Source organism: Myotis brandtii, unplaced genomic scaffold, assembly GCF_000412655.1.
Source record: "Myotis brandtii unplaced genomic scaffold, ASM41265v1 scaffold627, whole genome shotgun sequence".
Lineage (NCBI taxonomy): Eukaryota > Metazoa > Chordata > Mammalia > Chiroptera > Vespertilionidae > Myotis > Myotis brandtii.
In genome coordinates, this window is record NW_005370397.1 from 2006130 (window position 1) to 2020633 (window position 14504).

At 40.7% G+C, this 14504-nt stretch overlaps 1 protein-coding gene across 13 annotated transcripts in view; it reads left to right on the top strand.

The window, feature by feature from the left end:
• CDC42BPA (CDC42 binding protein kinase alpha (DMPK-like)) overlaps positions 1-14504 on the top strand; it is a 202142-nt gene that overhangs the window by 89469 nt on the left and 98169 nt on the right. For all 13 annotated transcript variants that reach the window (XM_014528257.1, XM_005880129.1, XM_014528258.1 and 10 more), the window contains exons 7-10: positions 2616-2816; positions 5775-6023; positions 8785-8864; positions 11442-11608. In XM_014528257.1, coding sequence (XP_014383743.1) covers positions 2616-2816; positions 5775-6023; positions 8785-8864; positions 11442-11608 — 697 coding nt within the window. The remainder of the gene's footprint in view (positions 1-2615; positions 2817-5774; positions 6024-8784; positions 8865-11441; positions 11609-14504) is intronic.

Here is a 14504-nt window from a genome sequence, read left to right on the forward strand (position 1 = left end):
CCCCGCCCCAGGCCTTCACCACCCTATTGTCTGTGTCCATGGGTTATGAATAAAAGGTCTTTGGTTGATTAAATGTTTGGAACTTTTGATTGAGCAACTTCGGCTGCAGTAATCTACCCTCAGGAAATCTTCAGTAGAATAAAGGTGTATGTACCAGAATACCTATTCTATTATTTATGATCACCAAATATTGAAAATAATCCAGATGCACAACAGGAGTGAACTAATAAAACTTTAATCCACTTAGTACCAAGTTAAATGGAAATAGATTGATCGGTCTCAGAAAATTGTGAGCAATTGCAAAAACTTGGATTGTGACTAGGAGTATTCCATAAAGGGAGTGTGAATAAGTACTAGAAGCCACAACTTCTGGAATATAATCTATATAATCTATTCTTTTTACTTGGTTCTACTGACACATTTATGATTATTTGCTTCACACATCTATAAACCAGTTTTATGAAATTTATGCTCTTCTACCTGGTTGCAAAGATAATCTAGTAAATAGTGGTGACGAGTTGAAAGACAGTGAATAGCTACAGAGCTGTAGAAAGCATGAAAGCATTTCAGAGGGGAGTCATTGTACTATAACATGATGGTTAAGAACACAGATGCTGGAGTCAAGACAGTTTCAGGTCAAATCCCAGCTCTGCCATTTACTAGCCTGTGGCCTTGAGCCAGTTGCTTGAGTTCTGTGCCCTGGTTTCCTCCTCTGTAAAAATTAGGACAATAGTAGCACTTGCCCCTTACCCCCCTACGGCTTAGAGGGTTGCTGTGAGGATTAAATGAGGAAAGCACTTTCCATTGTGCCAAGTACATGTTCCATTTAAAAAAAATGTTTATTATTATTAATCATCAGTATGTGACTTGTATGAGCCATTTGTGCTCTTGAAATATCCAGGCAAATTCTGTTTTTAATGAATTCTCTTGATTCTGACAGCAGTTTAAGGTATTTTAGCATTTAATTTATTCTTACTACAGTGCTGTATGACTCAGTCACACATGAAATTAAAATTGTTTAGGAAGATATTCTTTACTCATTTATTCCCATATTTTCTTCAGTATCTGTACTTTGTATCAGTATACTCATAGATATTTTGAAAAGAACATGTATTTTCAAGAAAACGTTCACCTCCTTATAGTAAGTTACATGGTGATTTATAATGTGTTTCCATTACTCTGTGTAGGAGAGGTTTCAGTTTCCACCTCAGCTGACAGATGTGTCTGAAAACGCCAAGGATCTTATTCGCAGGCTCATCTGCAGCAGAGAACATCGACTTGGTCAAAACGGAATAGAAGATTTTAAGAAACACCCATTTTTCAGTGGAATTGATTGGGATAATATTCAAAACTGTGAAGCACCTTATATTCCAGAAGTCAGCAGCCCAACAGACACATCGAACTTCGACGTGGATGACGACTGTTTAAAGAATTCGGTGAGTGTGACGTTGGGAAGATCTGTCCCTGTTTCTTTTTAACGTGGTTATGAAGCAACTTTATGGGCCACCTTATCAGCGATCAGTCAGATAGTTGTGGCTTCTAGTATTTATTCACAAATTCAAGAAACTAAGAGAGTGTACTGAGGCCAACATAGTTATTCATGACTAGGAGCAAAATCAAAATGCAAAGGTTTACTTCTTAGATTAGTTATGTCTTTACGTTTCCTAAGAAGAGGACAAATTAGATGCTTAAAAAAGTGAACTTCATGATGGCAAATCTCTCCTTAAAATCCACTATGAAATTAAATAAAATTGTTAACCATTTCGGGGCTTGACACATTAATCCAAGGTCAATAAATTGGGAAGCACCTATTCATGAAAAACCACTGAACTTGGTTAAAAACAGCTACATGTTAGGCAGATTATCAATAATAAGAATGTTCTAACTATATCTGATGGAACAAAGGCAGGTAGACATAAGTATATATGAATCAATTGTGAATTTCTTCCAATGCAAAAAAATACCAGTTAAAAAAAAAGAATGTTTGAAACTAAATATTGAATTTTCTGGCTGTGGTGTTTATCCTATATTGTTACCCTAAATGTGTCAATTCAGTAACAGCTGTAATAAAGGTTTTATAATATTATAAAATCTGAAGGTTCGATTCCGGTCAAGGGCATGTACCTTGGTTGTGGGCACATCCTCAGTGCGGAGTGTGCAGGAGGCAGCTGATCGATGTTTCTCTCTCTCATATGTTTCTAACTCTCTATCCCTCTCCCCTCCTCTCTGTAAAAAATCAATAAAATATTAGTGTAGAGATTATGTAAAATTTAATTTATATGTACAAGGAAGCTAAATTCAGATAATGACAAAATTATGGTTTTGAGATACTGTCTATTGTGTAAACACATGTAAATACTTTCAGAATTATTTGTTTCTAGTATAGTAGATTGCTAAAAGTGTGAATTTCTTCAGGTTCAGTCCTCAGTGGCTGTTGGAACTCCAGATTAGTGTAGAGATTATGTAAAATTTAATTTATATGTACAAGGAAGCTAAATTCAGATAATGACAAAATTATGGTTTTGAGATACTGTCTATTGTGTAAACACATGTAAATACTTTCAGAATTATTTGTTTCTAGTATAGTAGATTGCTAAAAGTGTGAATTTCTTCAGGTTCAGTCCTCAGTGGCTGTTGGAACTCCAGATTATATCTCTCCTGAAATCCTTCAAGCCATGGAAGATGGAAAAGGCAGATACGGACCCGAGTGTGACTGGTGGTCTTTGGGAGTCTGTATGTATGAAATGCTTTATGGAGAAACACCGTTTTATGCAGAATCTCTGGTGGAGACATATGGAAAAATCATGAATCACAAAGTTAGTATACTTTACTATTTTTCAAATTGATGTAAATAATATATATAATAAATTGAATGTGATATTTAAACAGAAAATATTTTTCTAAAAACAGTATACGATCTAATTTCTCTGCTAATAGGGAACATGACAAACATGAATAATCAAAGTCCATTCACTATACATAAGATTATTGGTTCTAACCCTCTACTATATTTTATTAGAGGAGAAGGTAATAAGTAGGAAATTAAATGGTTTCTAGTAGAATAACAAAGATCATAACCAGATATTTTTTAATCATTACTACTACAGTGATAAATGAAATGCAAATTAAAATAAGAATGAGAGCCCTAACTGGTTTGGCTCAGTGGATAGAGCATCAGCCTGCGGACTGAAGGGTCCCAGGTTCGATTCCAGTCAAGGGCATGTACCTTGGTTGTGGGCACATCCTCAGTGCGGAGTGTGCAGGAGGCAGCTGATCGATGTTTCTCTCTCATCGATGTTTCTAACTCTCTATCCCTCTCCCCTCCTCTCTGTAAAAAAATATATTTTTAAAAAAATAAAAATAAATAAGAATAAGATACTTTCCCCCCTGTGAAATTGATAAAGATTAAAAGAAAAATTGTACTTTGTACTATAAATAATCCAGTGAGGTGGGCATTATTTTTTCAATTATATTTTTATTGATTTCAGAGAGGAAGGGAGAGGGAGAGAGAGATAGAAACATCAGTGATGAGAGAGAATCATTGATCGGCTGCCTCCTGCATGCCCCTACTGGGAATCTAGTTCACAACTGGCATGTGCCCTGATCAGGAATTGAACCATGACTTCCTGGTTCATAGGTCAACGCTCAACCACTGAGCCATGCCGGCTGGGCTAGATGGACATTATTGATAGGAATATAAATTGATGTAACCTTTCTGTCAAGAAGTTTATAAGTTTGCATCTAGAGTCTTTAAAAATGGTTGGGACTTTTTTAAAAAATCTTTATTGTTGAAAGTATTACATATGTCCCCCTTTTTCCCCATTGACCTCATCTTCCCCTTTCCCCGCCAAGAATAGTCAGTCCATTCCCTTTCTATGTCCCTGATTCATTATAATCACCAGTTCATTCTGTACATCAGATTATTTATTCACTTGGTTCTTAGATTCACTTGTTGATAGATGCATGTTTGTTGTTCACAATTTGTATCTTTACCTTTTTCTTCTTCCTCTTCTTAAAGGATACCTTTCAGCATTTCGTATAATACTGGTTTAGTGGTGATGAACTCCTTTAGCTTTTCCTTATCTGTGAAGCTCTTTATCTGACCTTCAATTCTGAATGATAGCTTTGCTGGATAAAGTATTCTTGGTTGTAGGTTCTTGGTATTCAGCACTTTGAATATTTCTTGCCATTCCCTTCTGGCCTGCCAAGTTTCTGTTGAGAAATCAGCTGACAGTCGTATGGGTATTCCCTTGTAGGTAATTGAGTCTCTTTCTCTTGCTGCTTTTAAGATTCTCTCTTTGTCTTTTGCTCTTGGCATTTTAATTATGATGTGTCTTGGTGTGGTCCTCTTTGGATTCCTTTTGTTTGGGGTTCTCTGCGCTTCTTGGACCTGTAAGTCCATTTCTTTCACCAGGTGGGGGAAGTTTTCTGCCATTATTTCTTCAAATAGGTTTTCAATATCTTGCTGTCTCTCATCTTCTGGCACCCCTATTATTCTGATGTTGGTACGCTTGAAGCTGTCCCAGAGGCTCCTTACACTATCTTCGTATTTTCGGATTCTTTTTTCATTTTGCTTTTCCGGTTGGGTGTTTTTTGCTTCTTCGCATTTCAAATCTTTGACTTGATTCTTGCGCTCCTCTGGTCTGCTATTGGGTGTCTGTATAATATTCTTTATTTCAGTCCGTGTATGCTTAATTTCTAGTTGGTTCTTTATCATAGCATCGAGGGTCTCATTAGTTTTCGTGACTCTCTCCTCAAGTTTATTGACAGCTTCTAGCACATTTTTGCAAGCCCTCAAAATTGCGATTTTTAGCTCTATATCCTCCATTTCTGTCATGTTTTTTTGTCTCCGCATTTTTTATGCTTTCTTGGTGCACCCCCTAGTGGTCTTTGTGCGCAGTCTTGTTCTAGTTGAGCCTTGATTGTTGTAGTTAATACTAGAGGGATTTGACCACCAGGCCGACTGGCTGTGTGAATCAGCTGTGTCTGCCGCGGAAAACTTCTGTCCTCTGGGGAGGTGCTAATCTAGCCTTTGCCTGAGGCGATCTGGCAAATGGCTCTGCGCAGGGCTTGGGCGGGGCGGGCTCAACAGGGCGGGCGGGCGGAGGGAGCGGTTATGGCCCCTCTCAGTCCCGTTCCCAGAGGCTCTGCTTCTCAGAACCCCCGGAACCGCTGCAAACCTCGGAGGGAAAGCTGCCTTCCAACTGATGCCAGACACTCCCGCTTCTCCCGTTTGGGTCCGAGTCCCCAGCGATTCGCCCGTATCTGGAGCTCAGAGTCTGAGACTCCCCCCTGACCGAAAACGACAACCGCGCTCTCAGCCACCAGCCCGCTTTGCGCGCGCACCTCCGCACCTGAGTTTTTTCCACACTGCGCCTCCTCTGAGCCTCGGTGTGCTGTTATTTTTCCTTCTAGTTGAAGAGTCTCTCCTCAGCCAGCCTTCCTGCGGTTCTGGGTGATGTCCGTTCCGTCTTTTAGTTGTATTTTTGAAGTGGTTGTTTGCGGCAGCAGTCTGCGGTGTTTACCTATGCCGCCATCTTGGTCCATTCTAATTTATTCTTACTACAGTGCTGTATGACTCAGTCACACATGAAATTAAAATTGTTTAGGAAGATATTCTTTACTCATTTATTCCCATATTTTCTTCAGTATCTGTACTTTGTATCAGTATACTCATAGATATTTTGAAAAGAACATGTATTTTCAAGAAAACGTTCACCTCCTTATAGTAAGTTACATGGTGATTTATAATGTGTTTCCATTACTCTGTGTAGGAGAGGTTTCAGTTTCCACCTCAGCTGACAGATGTGTCTGAAAACGCCAAGGATCTTATTCGCAGGCTCATCTGCAGCAGAGAACATCGACTTGGTCAAAACGGAATAGAAGATTTTAAGAAACACCCATTTTTCAGTGGAATTGATTGGGATAATATTCAAAACTGTGAAGCACCTTATATTCCAGAAGTCAGCAGCCCAACAGACACATCGAACTTCGACGTGGATGACGACTGTTTAAAGAATTCGGTGAGTGTGACGTTGGGAAGATCTGTCCCTGTTTCTTTTTAACGTGGTTATGAAGCAACTTTATGGGCCACCTTATCAGCGATCAGTCAGATAGTTGTGGCTTCTAGTATTTATTCACAAATTCAAGAAACTAAGAGAGTGTACTGAGGCCAACATAGTTATTCATGACTAGGAGCAAAATCAAAATGCAAAGGTTTACTTCTTAGATTAGTTATGTCTTTACGTTTCCTAAGAAGAGGACAAATTAGATGCTTAAAAAAGTGAACTTCATGATGGCAAATCTCTCCTTAAAATCCACTATGAAATTAAATAAAATTGTTAACCATTTCGGGGCTTGACACATTAATCCAAGGTCAATAAATTGGGAAGCACCTATTCATGAAAAACCACTGAACTTGGTTAAAAACAGCATGCCTGCCCCCCCACCCACCCACCCACCTCAGCTGGGGTGGGGCAGGAGAGCTGCTAGCTTGCAGCTCCTTATACACCCAGCAGCTTTGCTGCCCAGGGGGCTTCCTGGATTTGGAAGCTAAATAACCCATGCCCAGTGGTATTGCCACTAGAAACGGCAAACTTGGTAGGAAATGAATGGGTAAAGGAAATCTACAGCCTTACTGTCCTGAGGTTAGCCAAATACTCAACCACTTTTAGCTGTGTGAAGTACTAAAACAGGCCAGCATAGTTTGTCAACCTCTGCCCTAAACCATTGTTTTATCAAGTTAGAATTTATAAAACTAAGAACATGAAATTTTTGTTTTTTGCATTTTTAGCCTTTTTAATTTGACTTTTTGTTTTAATTCAATTATTTTTTATGGTTTTAATTCTGCACTAAGAATTTTTATATTAATTTTTATATCATTTTACACTGTTCCGTAAGTACCATATGCAGGGCAGATAAGAGAAAGACAAGTACTGATGACTTCACTTATGTTTAAATCTAGTGAACAAAGTAAAGAAATAAACAAAATAGAAACAGACTCATAGATACAGAGAGCAGACTGACAGCTGTTGGGGGTGGGGGAATACTGGGGAGCTGGGTGAAAAGGTGAAGGAATCCTATCTAATAAAGAGGGAATATGCTCATTGACCCCCACACCGTCGCAAATATGGCAGCGCCCACAGCCAATAAGGAGGGAATATGCTAATTGACTGCCCCGCCCTCAAAGATGGTGGTGCCCACAGCCACAAGATGGCAGGAGAGGGCAGTTGGGGGCGATCGAGCCGGCAAGGGAGTAGTTAGGCGTTGATAAAGCTAGCAGGAGAGTGGTTAGGGGTGATCAGGCTGGCAGGCAGGCAGAAGCGGTTAGGGGCAAGCAGGCAGGCAGGCAGGCAGGCAGGCAGGCAGGCGAGCGGTTGGGAGCCAGCAGTCCCGGATTGTGAGAGGGATGCCCGACTGCCGGTTTAGGCCCGATCCTAAACATCCCCCGAGGGGTCCTGGATTGGAGAGGGTGCAGGCTGGGCTGAGGGAAACCCCTCCCCCCCCCCAGTGCATGAATTTTGTGCACCCGGCCTCTAGTAATAATAATAAACACAAAAACACTTCAGACAACAATATGGTCATTATCAGAGGTGGAAAGGGGGGTAAGGGGATAGAGGAGGTAATGGGGGGATCAGCGGTGATAGGAGACTCGACTTGGGGTAGTGAGCACACAACACAATATATAGAGGATGTATTATAGAATTGCACACCTGAAGCCTATATAACTTTATTAACCAGTGTCACCTCAATAAATTCAGTAAAAAAAAAAGAACCTCTCTTATACTTGCCTTTCTCAGCCTCACAACAAAAGAATTAAATAGACTTTTCCTCATCAGTGTTTTATTACAGGAACTATATTTACTGCTAACAGAAATTGTGAGTCATTCCTAATTAAATCAATTCTGATTACTTAGTAGTTATGTTCAGTAAAGTTGCTGTACACACTCCCATTGCCCCTAGGGGAAGGTAGGGTTAGGTTCCTGTGAGCCTGTGGTCGACATTTTCGTCAACCGATAAATACATAACCTCGTTTTATGTGTGTTTCTATTTCAAGATACCTTAATATTTAGTAGCTATTGTTGGTTAATGAACACTGGACTCACAGCCAACAGCTCTGTAACTCATGCCCGAATGAAGCTTATCTAACACATTTTTTGGTGAGACTCATCACACAGCCTTCTTGCTTAGGAACAAAAGACGGCACTTGAGTACTATGCTTGGGGGCCAGTTTAACAGCAAAAGCACCCATAAAAGGCACAAAAATGTGACAAGCATGGTGCACTTAGGCCCTGCAAAGAACACTTGTTTACAGTCCGAGGGATGAAGTAAGAAGGCGAGCATCCCTTGTTCACTTCCAGCCGGGAACGTATGTGTAGGGAAACCTGGACTTTCCTTTGCTCTTACACGTCTGCTAAGCAGAGGTCGCCAGCTGGTGGTCCACAGACGCTGGTGATCCGTGAGGTCTGAAAGGTTGGCGACTGCTGTGCTCAAGTGCTGCGAATATTGATTGGGTTACAGATAAATTTCAGTGACCAGGCAAATTGCAAATATGGACCTCATGAAAAATGACTGTATTCAATATCAGACTTTATTTTCATTTTATTAGAATTTTACAATAGCAATGTTTATGGTCTAAATATTATGTCGCCTAAATATCTGTTCCAAACTTTTCACTGTTTCTAAATTGAACAGTCACACATTGCCTATTGACAGTTAATATTCATAGTCCAACCTACAGGTCATAGTTATTTATTTCTTACCAGAAGTTTTTATCTCCTGTAGGAAACGATGCCCCCACCAACACATACTGCATTTTCTGGCCACCATCTGCCATTTGTTGGTTTTACCTATACTAGTAGCTGGTAAGTTTGAAAAGTTAACATAATTTGGACAATTTAAAGCAAATTAAAATGAATTGTTTAAAAATTTATAATGTATAAAACAACTTTGTAAATCAAAAATTTTAAAAATGGTGAAGCTACTGCTGGAATAAGTTAAATATTTCAAAAGGAAAGGAACATAGAAGAATCATAACTCATTTTGGAGGAGAAAGAATAGAACAGTTAGCCCAGAAATCTAACTGTTAACAATGGGGCAGGAATTAGAGAAATCCCCTTGCTATTGAATAAATTTTCTCTAGGTGTCAAGAATCAGCACTTTCAACTCATTAATCCTAACCATCTTTGCACTGACCCTCATTCCACTCATATCTTCTGTTTACTCCTTACCCAGTTTACATTTCAAGGACAATAATTATCATCACTCCTTATAAGTGCTCCCTCAATTCCTGAACTATCTCATTTTGTTACCCTCGTTTTGCTAAGTTGACACTCATTATTACTGCCTGTACCTGTGCAGTTCAGTGTCTAGAAAAAAAATCTGTGACCATTCTTATTGGTCTCACTTTAAGGTCATGATTACCAACCTCCAGCTGCATGGCAACCTCCCTTCTCACTGCGTGGCACATGTGCCGTGTTACCCTGGTGCAGCCCCTCTTCCACTCTCTTCGGTGTCTATTTCACATAGCAGACGTTCCTCTAAAACCTCTGTCATCCGCACTCTCAGCTGGCGATCTCTCTTCTCTTTGACTAAGGGGTTGAAGCGAACAGTAGATAACTTCCGTAGCTCCCATCACATTTACCGCCTACATACCTCTGGACCTTATATTCTTCTTTCTAGGCATGGACTACGAGTCCCTTCCGTCCCCTCTTGCTTGCTGTTAAAAGTTTTTCCCTTTCTGTGTCATTGGCATAATCAGAGCGTTCACATGAGCCCATAGACATGCAGGTTTTCTCTCCCATCTTAAAGCAGAGTGTAACGTCTCTTCATACCACTTTCTTTACCCTGCGACTAACCATTTCTCAGCTCCACATTATAGCAAAATTACTTCCAGCTGTTGTCTATATTTTGTGATTTTTTTTCTCATTCTATTCTTTCTGACACCACCCCAGTCAACTTTGCAAGCTGCTTTTGTTGATGTCACCACCGACCTCCATGTTGCTAAATTTAATGATCATTTCTTTTTTCAAAAAAATATTTTTTTATTGATTTTTAGAGAGAGAGGAAGGGAGAGGGATAGAGAAACGTCATTGATCAGCTGCCTCCTCCACGCCCTCCACTAGGGGATTGAGCCTGCAACCCGGGCATGTGCCCTGACCGGGAATGGAACCGGGGCCTCTTGGTCAGGGTTTGAAGCTCAACCACGGAGCCATACCAGCCGGGCTAATGATAATTTCTTGGTCTTAGTTGCTCAGTCTCATTTTATTTGTCATGTTTCCTTCCCATTAAAACACACTCTTCTCTTAGCTTCCAGGTCACTTGCCTGATTTGTCCTTATCTTTCTGGCCACACCCTCTTAGTCCCACATCTGCTGCCCCCTTGTCCCATAGCTTCATCTTTGGATCTTTTCCACTGATACTCGGGTGCTCTCTCAGGTACTTATGATGCTCCTACTGTGTACCTCCAGCCCGAGACCTCTTTCCTCTCTTCTATTTAAAATCTCTTAACCACCTACTTCAAATGTTCACAACTTTGATTCTTATTTTCTCTGAACCTGTCTGAGTGGTCCTGCTAAAAGTTAAGTCAGAACATGTCATTCCCCCCTTTAGGACTGTCCCCACCTCTGGTTACTTTATATCTTAACTCCAAATCTTACCTGATTGTGTCTACACCTACTATTCCCCTGCTCATTCCACTCCAGCCACACAGGTCTCCTTCCTGCCCAGGAACGTGCCAGTCATCCTCTTGTTTCAGGGCTTTTGCACTTCTGTTCCACGTACCTAGAATGCTTCTCCCAATATTCCTAGAGTCCCTCTCTCTCTCTGAACTTCATTCAGAGTTACTTTCTGAGTGATGACTTTCCTGACCACTTTACCTAAATTGTTATTTTCTCCCGCTCAAACCGTCATTTCTTCCCTTCCTGCTCTTGTTTTCTCCTTAGCATTTAACATGATCTAATGTTCTGAATATTTTACTTATTTATCCGTTTATTTTTGTCACTGGACTATAAGCTCCACATTGGGCAAGTTTTGTTTTGCTCACAGCTGAGTGTCCAGGACTTCAAATAGTTTTTTTTCTAATTGCATTGCATTAAAGAAAGCATTTCACCTTTGAATTCCCAATTCCAGTGAAGGGGCCCATGGTTGGTGCTTTTGACTAGTAATTCACATTGATGGTTACATCGTTTCAAGCTACCAATAACCTTTCAGCAAACGTCATTTTATAATTTTTTGTTTATTAAAAGAAATACAGGGTAATTTGGGCAATTTAAGTTTTCATTTTTAAAAATGCTTCTAAAAAGTTGTTTATTGATTTTGGGAAAAAAAAAGTGTTTTACAGTCATTCTAGACGGCTAACTGTAACTAGATGTTCAAATCCATGTTTCACAAGGTTATCGAGTTGTTGTTCAGTGTGAACCCACCTTGTTTTCTTTTCTCCAGTGTTCTTTCTGATCGGAGCTGTCTAAGAGTGACAGCTGCTCCCACTTCTCTGGATCTTGATGCTAATGTTCAGAGGACTCTAGACAACAACTTAGCCACCGAAGCTTATGAAAGAAGGATCAAACGCCTTGAACAGGAAAAGCTTGAACTTAGTAGAAAGCTTCAAGGTAAATATATTTTAAAGATAACATTTTTCCTTTTTTGAGGTGGACTCACAGTGTTAGGAACTGTTCATTATAAGTGGTGGTTTTATCTTGAAAAAAGTTTTTTTATTAAGTAGAAAAAAATTAAATTGTTGAAATTTATGCAGAATACAGTATAATATTTATGTAAAGGCACAAAATTAACAGTAAACAAAATGGCATTTGTTTCCACAGGTGTATGTATGTACATGTATAAACACACACACACACACATGTACACACACACACTATAAAAATGTGTGGGAATAAATGTCTCTAGGGAGAGGAAAATGGGACTACTAGGAAAAAAGAAACCCTTCTCATCCTAGTAAAACATGTTATATTGCTTTTCCTATTCTATTTCCTCGGCCTTTAAAACTTCTAGCTCTTAGCAAACTGTCATTCTCCTCAACATGAATAGTGTGTAATATTTGATGATTTTAAAACGCACCTTGGAGCTCTGGCTCGTGTGGTTCAGTAGTTAGAGCATCAGCGCAGGGACTGAAGGGTTCTATTCCTGGTCAAGGCCTCGTACCTAAGTTGCAGGTTCGCTCCCTGCCCCTGCCAGGGTGCATGCAGGAAGCAACCAGTTGATGTGACTCTTTCACATGATGTTTCTCTCTCTCTTCCCCAACCTCCTTTCACTCTCTCTGAGAAGCAATGGAAAAAATATCCTCAGGTGAGGATTAACAAAGAACAATAAGATGCACGTAGGTGAAGCTTTTAATATTCTTACTTCTTGGTCTCAATTCCTTACCTTCGATGATTTTGTCTTCCAACTGAACCTCATCCACTCCTTCTAGTGATAGTAGGGTATCTTGAGATTACCGTATCTAAAATTCTTTATTAATTTCTACTTCAAGCAAACCTCACATAATCTCTTGCTTGTAATTTTCTAGTGAACTCCTTCTGGTGACTTCACCCAATATTCCTTTACTTCCACCATTACCTGTGTTATCTGGAAAACCCTGGTGGGGCTTAGGCTGCCTGTCACTGTGTCCAATAACAAAGGCGGGTTGAATCATATAGGTGTTTATTGAGAAGGCCAGCCACCCAAGGAGACAGGGTGCTTACAAGCATTCAAATCCTGTCTTACAGCAGGTGCAGGGGACAGGACTATAAAGGGGAAGGGGCTTAGGTGGAGGCGGGGACGGAATGCAGCTACAGGCAGCCTTGGAGGTCCGAAGACGTCAACTGTTGTCCTTCAATGAGATGATGTTGATGGGATGATGTTTTGACTCCTGATGGGTCGGTCTGACCCTGCTTATTGGTTCCACTTGCTGGATTCACAGCTGAGTCACCACCTCAGTCCCTTCACACAGGCCTTGAAAAGGAAACTTAAGAAAACTTAACCCCCTATTCAGATAAGTATACATGTTCTAAGATTTAAAATAATATGATTCTTTTTCAGGTTAATTCGGGTGCTTTATCTATCAGATTATAAGTCCCCCTGTCACCTACAATTCTATCCCTCCGCCACGGCTCCTCTTCTGCCCTCAGTTCTCATGCTGTGTCATCTGTCATCATACCCTTCCTTATACCCTCAAGTCTATTGCCCTCTTTTAGTTTGTCAGATGCCTGTGGTAGAACTCCAGTCCTGTTACATACACTCTAACTGCGCTGAAGGTAGTTTACCTAAAACACAACATGCTGACTACTTCACATTCATGAACACTGATCTCAAATTGAGTCTTAATCCTGCCCAGTAGTCCTACTTTTTCCTTAGCCCATTGTCCTGCCCTGTGTTGCAAAAGCCAACAATCATTTCCCAGTGGTCATCTTGTCACCCATCAGCGTTTCACCGTCTTGACCACTCCCCCCTCCAAATAGCTCTTTCTGCTTTTGGCTTGTGGGGCACTTTAATCTCCTGGTTGTCTTTTTCTTAAAAGCCAGTTATTCTCAGTCTCATTTGCTGATGTCTCCTTCACTCTTTGACGACTAAATGTTAGAATCCTCCAGAATCCTCCATGATTTGAGCTCTGAACTAAAGCCTTAGAGTTATCTTTAACCCTCTCACTCTCACACCTCATGTCTGACCCGTCAGCAGAGCAGGGCAGCTTTGCCACTATAGTCAGCCTGGAATCTGCTGGCCACGCCCTGTGGTGTTGCCACCTGTTTCAAATCATTGTCAGCTCTCACCTGTATTCCTGCAATAGCTTCCTAACTGTTCCTTCCTTGCTCTCTCTCAAACTCATTTCACATACGATCCAGCTGGTACTCCCCTTTCTGGCTGCATCCCTTACTCCTGTCTCCTTTGTTCTTTCTATTCTGGCCATCCTGGGCTCCTGGCTCTTCTCTCCACGAACTAGGCACATCCCCACCTCGGGGCCTTGGCTGTAGCTCTTGTCCTGCTGTCAGTGTTCTTCCTGTGGTGTGCACATGAACACACGTGATTCATCCCCTTACCTCCTGCAGGCTCTACTTGAATGCTACCTCCTAGTGAGTTCTTTCCTGACCATTCTATTGAAAATGGAATCTCCCTGCATTCCCAGCACTCACTCACCCCCTTTGCTGCTTTATTTTCTCCAACATTACAGGATGTAACCTGCAATGTATTCTACTTAATTCGTTTCGTGACATCAAATGAAACAGTGTGTATATAAATAGTCTGTTGGGGTCCAGCCCCAGCAGGTCCAGGGGTTCCCAAAGGTGTGGACGGAGTTGGCGAAGAAGGAATGACACAGAGACAGCGTTCAGTTGATCAGCATAGCCAGGTTCTTGCCAGGTTCTCTCTCTATTCTCCTGTTACATCTGTATTTATACCATTTGATTTTAATCCTATCCATTCTATTCCAAAGGTTAGGGCATTTGTTATCTCCATTCCAAGGTCACTACTCTACTGTTCTGTTAAGCTACAAGGAAGTAACTGAAGGAGATTATC